Genomic DNA, 6,349 nt, shown 5'->3' on the forward strand with positions numbered 1-6,349 from the left:
TTAACTCCATAACCTACAATATCGTACAAAATAACTCCAACAATGTAAGAGTGCACAAAATGTAAAATTGCATTACATGTACTAATATGCTTTGAAAGATACCACACGATGCAAGATTATTAAATTTTTGTAAATTTTAACAAGACGTTCATAGTTTAAAATATGTGTTTATTTAGAAATTGTAATAAAAACTTGTATTAATTTATTATTCATTTCAAGATAATAAATATTTCTTGTTCAATGATTAATTGGTAATTATTTATCAAACATCTTGCAAAATAAAATTAGTTGTATCTTACACATACATTTATATATCAAAAAACAATTTGCATAACTTCGAACGTTCTGCCTAATCGTGAAAAAGCTCGATGTGTGACTGATCTTGTTGTTGTTTATGCCAATATGCTATTGGAACTTAAATCGTAAGGCAATAAAATTTAATTGCGATGACTTAGGCTTAACGTATTTTGTAAAATATTTCTACATCCAAATTTACTCTCTAAATATTCAAAACCACTTTTTGTATGTTGAATCATCTACAGCATTCTATGATTCCATATAAAGGACAAATTTCCTCATTAATTTACCACGAGTTTTTACCTTTTCGGAAATAGAAAAAGCAAATTTGACGAAAATATCCTTTATTTTGTAACATATTTAATATTTGACAAAAAAAATTATGGTTAACTGATCACAAAACAAAATTTTATTAAAATAATACCAAAAATGTCACTTTTATAGAACAAAAAATAATATTTGCATACGTAAAGTTGATAAAGGTTTTAAAAGCTATTTTTCGTCAACATTTGGAGAAAACAGAATGATTAAATTTATATATTTATATATTACAAAAACAATTTTCTATGGCTATTTTTTACATTGTTGATGTCCATAGAATGGAATCTAATATATTGGATAGTATATTATATAATATATTATTGATGTATAAATACATGTATGTAACTGAAACAGAACTGATTGGTGGAACTGCGTTCCGTACTGAAATAACGGAGCGGAGACGGAACGGAAATAGAACTAAGATTGAACTGAAATATGTTAATCGATCTTTGAAAGCCAAACATGAGAAATACGATTGAGAACAATGATTTAATTTTCACAGATGCACTTCCATACTATCTTCCGACACAAAATATTAATCGTATTGTTATTCTCGACTTCTCCTTGTTTAAATACATTTCAAAAAAATCCTAATGTAATCTTTTTAAAAAAAAATAAGAGTAAGGAAAAGTGTGCATGCATAATCGCAAATAGTAAAATAGTAAATGTTAGTATGTTAGTATAATAGTTAGATAATGATTGTCTAAATGTTTTTAACACTAACCGTACAACGTTTTTTGAAATGACCGGTTTTGGATTTTGAATACAAATTCTGCATTCACTATTATTTTTTTCTTTATTTGATTTATAATTATAATTCCTATATTAATATAATTATGATTTCTATAATATCCATTTAATAATTTTATCAATATTTACGCTTGCTTTAATTTTGTTTATTCTGAGAAAAATATGTATCGTGTCATATCAACCGTAACCAATTAAATGACCATTTCTAAAAACGACAATAAAGTAGGCATATGATATATGATCTAACCAAAATCATTCAAATTATCTTAGAATATTATTATTGTATACATTGCTACATCAAAAAACAGTCAAATTTTGAGAGTTCCAAACAGAGCATTACAGTGTGAAAATAATAAGGAAAGAGAAAGTGAACAATACTTAATAGTTAGTTTACATTTTATTTTATTGTATTGTTCTAATATTTACTAATATTTCTAATATTTACTCCCAAACATGAAAAAACATTCAGTAAAGAAGACACCAGTGAAAGAGATAAACGATATAAGTGAGGAATGTTTAGAAGAAGATGAAGATAAATTTTCTAAAATTGAAGATGGACAAATTCTAATTGGATATAATTCATTCGAAAGTGATAATAAATGCTTAAATAATGAGGATGAAGAAAGGAACATTTTGAACAAACAGGAAATAAAAGGGAAGAGGATTTCCGTCAAGTTCTGAAAACGAAACTGAAGGAAATTACTATGATATTGAAGTTGCTATTGATGGAACTGTGTGGGAAGAAATACAAAAGAGTTCAAGATTTGGACGGTCATTACCAAATCCAACAGTATACACAAAAAAAAACATTATAAAGGGTCAAGTAAGAACTATATTTGCTTTGATAATTATTATTGAACTCATGCGAAAATGTAAAGAACTAGAAGCAAATCGAGTGTTAGGAATTACATGGAATCTACCTCCAGCAAAATTAGATACATTTCTTGTTATTTTGTAAGCACGTAGAGTATATGAAGAAAAAAATTTGAACATTTCATATTTGTGGAATAAGAAATGGAAGACTATATTTTTTTCAAACATGACAACCAAGAATTGGTTTATAAAAATTTTTTAATTTAGTCGATGAAAAAAGTATTCGAATCCAACGTCTACAAATTGGTTAATATTCTTTGATTTCTGAAGTATGAAATAAATTTATTGAAAATAGCTAAAACTGTTAGAAGCTGGCCATGAATCTTACCGTTAAACAACTACTGTTTCCAACTAAAATTAGGTGCAGATTCATACAATATATGAAGGATATTTTTTATAATCTTACCTATAAGATATGGAATAACTAACTCGTATCACTTATTCTGGTTACAACTCAAGGTGTTACAATTTAAATACTACAATCCTTTCCTCTTTCCCTAATTTGATCAAGGCTTTACTTGTTACTCTTTGTTTTGTACAATGGGAATCTGCTTGCAGTATGAAAAATATACGTGAGAAAAATGCTTAGTAGAGCAATCATTAATTTGTAAAAACTGTGGTATTGAAAAAGAAAAGAATTTTATTACAATGCTGTTTTTATGTTTACTGGTTTTTTTTACAAAGATTGAATTTTTATACATGAGAATGAAAGTTTGTTTATATTTGATTTATTTTAATGTAGTATCTATCTGTAAATTCAGTCTACATAGCAATCATAAAAACATCTCCAGAAAGGGATAACGCGGAATATGTACTAAATATAGACCACAATGAAATGTATTTTGATGACTTTAAATCACTCACTTGGATATTTAATTACAAATTCTGTTAACGTCTCAAATTTGATTGGTGAAATCAGATTAATTTAATACTAATGAAAATTGTGTAAACTTAGTAAATGAGTTTTGAATGTTTAAGAAAAGTCAAAAGCTTAATATAGTAAAATGTCATTAAGAAACTAAAATACATTCAAAGATATAAAGAAATAAATGAAGGAGAAACAGATAACAATGAGGATTATGCAATAATTGCAAAAGCAAAATGCGGATCGTTGGAAGGAGCCAATAAATTGTGGTGAGCTGAAGAAGATAAATGCAGCAAGTTCTATAGTAAATAGGAAGATTCTATTGAATACTGGGTGAATGAGTGCGAAATGGTGAATAGAATGGAGTTAGCAGAAGTTTTCAGTGCTGAAGGGACGTAAGAAGCGATAAAGTGGTTAAAAGGAATAATTAAGGAGAAGAGGGATATTAAAAAAGCAGATATGGAAGAAAGCGGACAAATGTGTGCTAAGTTACGAAAAGATGTGCAGGGTGCAGTAAAGAATGAGAAAGCCAAAACACTTGATCTTAATGTAGAGGTGATATAATTTATTTTACCGAAGTAGTACAGATGTAAGTTAGTCGGAGTACTAACATGATAGCGGAAATGAAAATATGATGTTTGAATTAATCAGTTCAATTTGATTTAATAATTTAATTTAACCCTTTGCATTCGAAGTTTTTTTTCATTCATATTACCAGCAACTCGAAGCAATTTTAGTAAGATCATATTCTATGTTATTATTTTTTTAATTGTTTATGAATACAAATGTTATAATATATAAAAAACAAAGAATTATTATTATTATCCGCAAGCCGCGACCACCATTTGTTACCAAAAGCGAAATATCCTATAAATAGTTTTTACGATTTGTTTTTGTTCTTACGTTACAAACTGAAAATTATTTGCATTGTCTCCGTAGCGGAGCCCTCGAGTTTGAAGACAAATTTTAAATGGCTCCGCTCCGGAGCCCTCAAGTGCAAAAATTAATTGAATTGAATATAATGTTTATTAAGTGCTATGTGTGGTTATATATTATATATATTATTATATATAAATATTAAAGCATGTATTATATAATATATTATATTATGTTATATTATATAGTAAAGATTATCAACTGATAATGATAAGAAGCAATATAAAGATTATATCAAAGGAAATTCCACTTATATTGGGTTGGCAACTAAGTGATTGGGGATTTTGTCGACAGATGGACTTTACACTTTCCACCATCACTTAGTTGCCTACCCAATGTATTCATATCCCATATTCATATCCAATTTCTGGGCCTGAAATGAAAACTAATATAAATAGAATATAATATAATAAAAACTAATATATATAAAATATCATTAATGGAAAGTTATTCATGAAAATAACAAAAAAAGTATTTATTATGAAATCTATGGTAAAAGTGTTAAATGTGAAAGAAAAACATAGTGCAACATATAAATTTATTTAAATATAAAAGAAATGTTGAAGAACGAGGTAATCCATGTGAAAGAAAAAGTGAGCACCAACCATCAAATTAAGGAACAATGAATTTTACAAAGATTTAGTGCAAGTAATAGTTGCTGGTAATATACCGTGAAATTATTTAAATAATCATACACTACAAAATTTTCTTGCAAAATATATAGATCATTCGCTTCCAACGAATCTATATTACGCAAAAATTACTTAGATGATTGCTATAATTCGAGTATTCAGATCATCAGGGAAGATATAGGAGAATATTATATATGAATTTCTGTAGACCAAATGACCAATGCAGCAGAGCAATACATTGCAAATTTAATCGTTGAATATCTTTGTGAGAAAGGAAAGACAAAACTCCACTTATTGTGTTCTAATATAAAATAATGAGAGAAATAAATTATGAAAATATATCTCACTTTCTAAATTTAACCTTAAGAATTTTGTTATCACATGGTAGTGAAGAAAAAGTTCTACTTACAACGAATGTAGCAAACCATACATAGCGAAAGCAGGGAAGAAATTTAAATTATTTTATGATAACATGATACATGTTACATATATATGCATAGTCTAGGATAGATAAGGAAGGACGACTCTGTTTTCCACTTATTACTACATTACGAATCGAAGGTAAAGAGACACACAAATATTGTGCGTGCTACTAGCGAATAAAAATAACTTTGTTAAAATAGCATCATGCGCAAATAATAACTTTATACGAACTTCTCTAAAAATCTGTTAATCAACCAGTGAAGTAAACATCGTACTTTTTCTTTTATTAATTATCGGATGTTCCGGACGACCCAGTATATTAAATAATTGTTACTGTTAAACAATTGTTACAATTTGACAGCCATCGTTTCAGTCTTGTGACCTGCTTCACCTTCGCTTTAATATCAATCTATTGATTGATTGTTGAAGAAAGTAATTGCATCAAGAGAGAAACACGACTAGAGAACTGTCGTTTTCGATGCAAGAGTTAATTTGGAGCTGGGCTACATTCTTAATCAGTGACGTCATCAATAAAAGGATAAGCATTTTGAGAATCATCGAAACTTCGAACAGGAGTTCTAAGATAGTTACATTTTTGAAGTATCATTCTTACAGAGAGAATAAAAACAATCTCAATCCCGAGTGGAGTTTTGCGCTAACCGAAAACGAGGCAAGTTATTAGATTGTAATAGACGGGCCGAAAAAAACAAGATTTTTAACTTTGTTTTTTTTTGTTCGAGACATGATCCTTGACGTAATATATTAAAATTTAAAAACTATTGGTAAAAATCTGTGAAAAAAGTATTTTTGAAAGCATCAATTCATATTGAAGTATATAAGAAAACATTACAAAATATTCTTTTGCCATAAGAACCTATTTTAATTAGATAGGATACGTAGATTGAAACTGCACTATTTTATATCGAACATTTTAATAAAATAAGAAATGTAAATAATATGCAATCATTTGGTAAGAAAAACTTTTTTCTATATACATACGTATTTATTTAATTTTTCATATTAATAGTAGTTGAAAATTTTAATATAATAAATGTTACAGTAATTAAGATTGCTACAGATATGGTCTAATAAGAAAAACTCGCATAAGATTTAAACTTTATGAAAACTTATTTTAGCATATTTTACCGTCTACAATAGAAAAGTTAGAAACAATAAGTTTACCGCCAACCAATTCAACAGAAATATATTTAAATTGCATTAATGGTCTGTGGAATATACCTGGTAATTGTGT

The 6,349-nt window shown here is 27.6% G+C and overlaps 1 protein-coding gene across 1 annotated transcript; it reads left to right on the forward strand.

The window, feature by feature from the left end:
- The first annotated feature begins 1,821 nt into the window (after nucleotides 1-1,821).
- Nucleotides 1,822-4,366, forward strand: LOC146872422 (uncharacterized). Its single transcript, XM_085662587.1, has 4 exons — nucleotides 1,822-1,957; nucleotides 2,085-2,322; nucleotides 3,277-3,375; nucleotides 4,231-4,366. Exons 1-4 carry the CDS (start codon nucleotides 1,822-1,824, stop codon nucleotides 4,364-4,366), a joined length of 609 nt encoding a protein of 202 aa, XP_085518713.1.
- The last annotated feature ends 1,983 nt before the right edge of the window (nucleotides 4,367-6,349 follow it).

This window comes from Vespa mandarinia, chromosome 18 (assembly GCF_050613455.1).
Source record: "Vespa mandarinia isolate Hongniang chromosome 18, ASM5061345v1, whole genome shotgun sequence".
In the NCBI taxonomy this organism is placed as follows: Eukaryota; Metazoa; Arthropoda; class Insecta; order Hymenoptera; family Vespidae; genus Vespa; species Vespa mandarinia.

Excerpts from the sequence above, each read along its gene's own strand:
- LOC146872422 (XM_085662587.1), top strand. The coding sequence starts at position 1,822 with ATGAAAAAACATTCAGTAAAGAAGACACCAGTGAAAGAGATAAACGAT. Across the intron at positions 2,323-3,276 it reads GATACATTTCTTGTTATTTT|ATATAAAGAAATAAATGAAG; the intron begins GTAAGCACGTAG and ends ATACATTCAAAG. Across the intron at positions 3,376-4,230 it reads GAAGGAGCCAATAAATTGTG|TAAAGATTATCAACTGATAA; the intron begins GTGAGCTGAAGA and ends TATATTATATAG.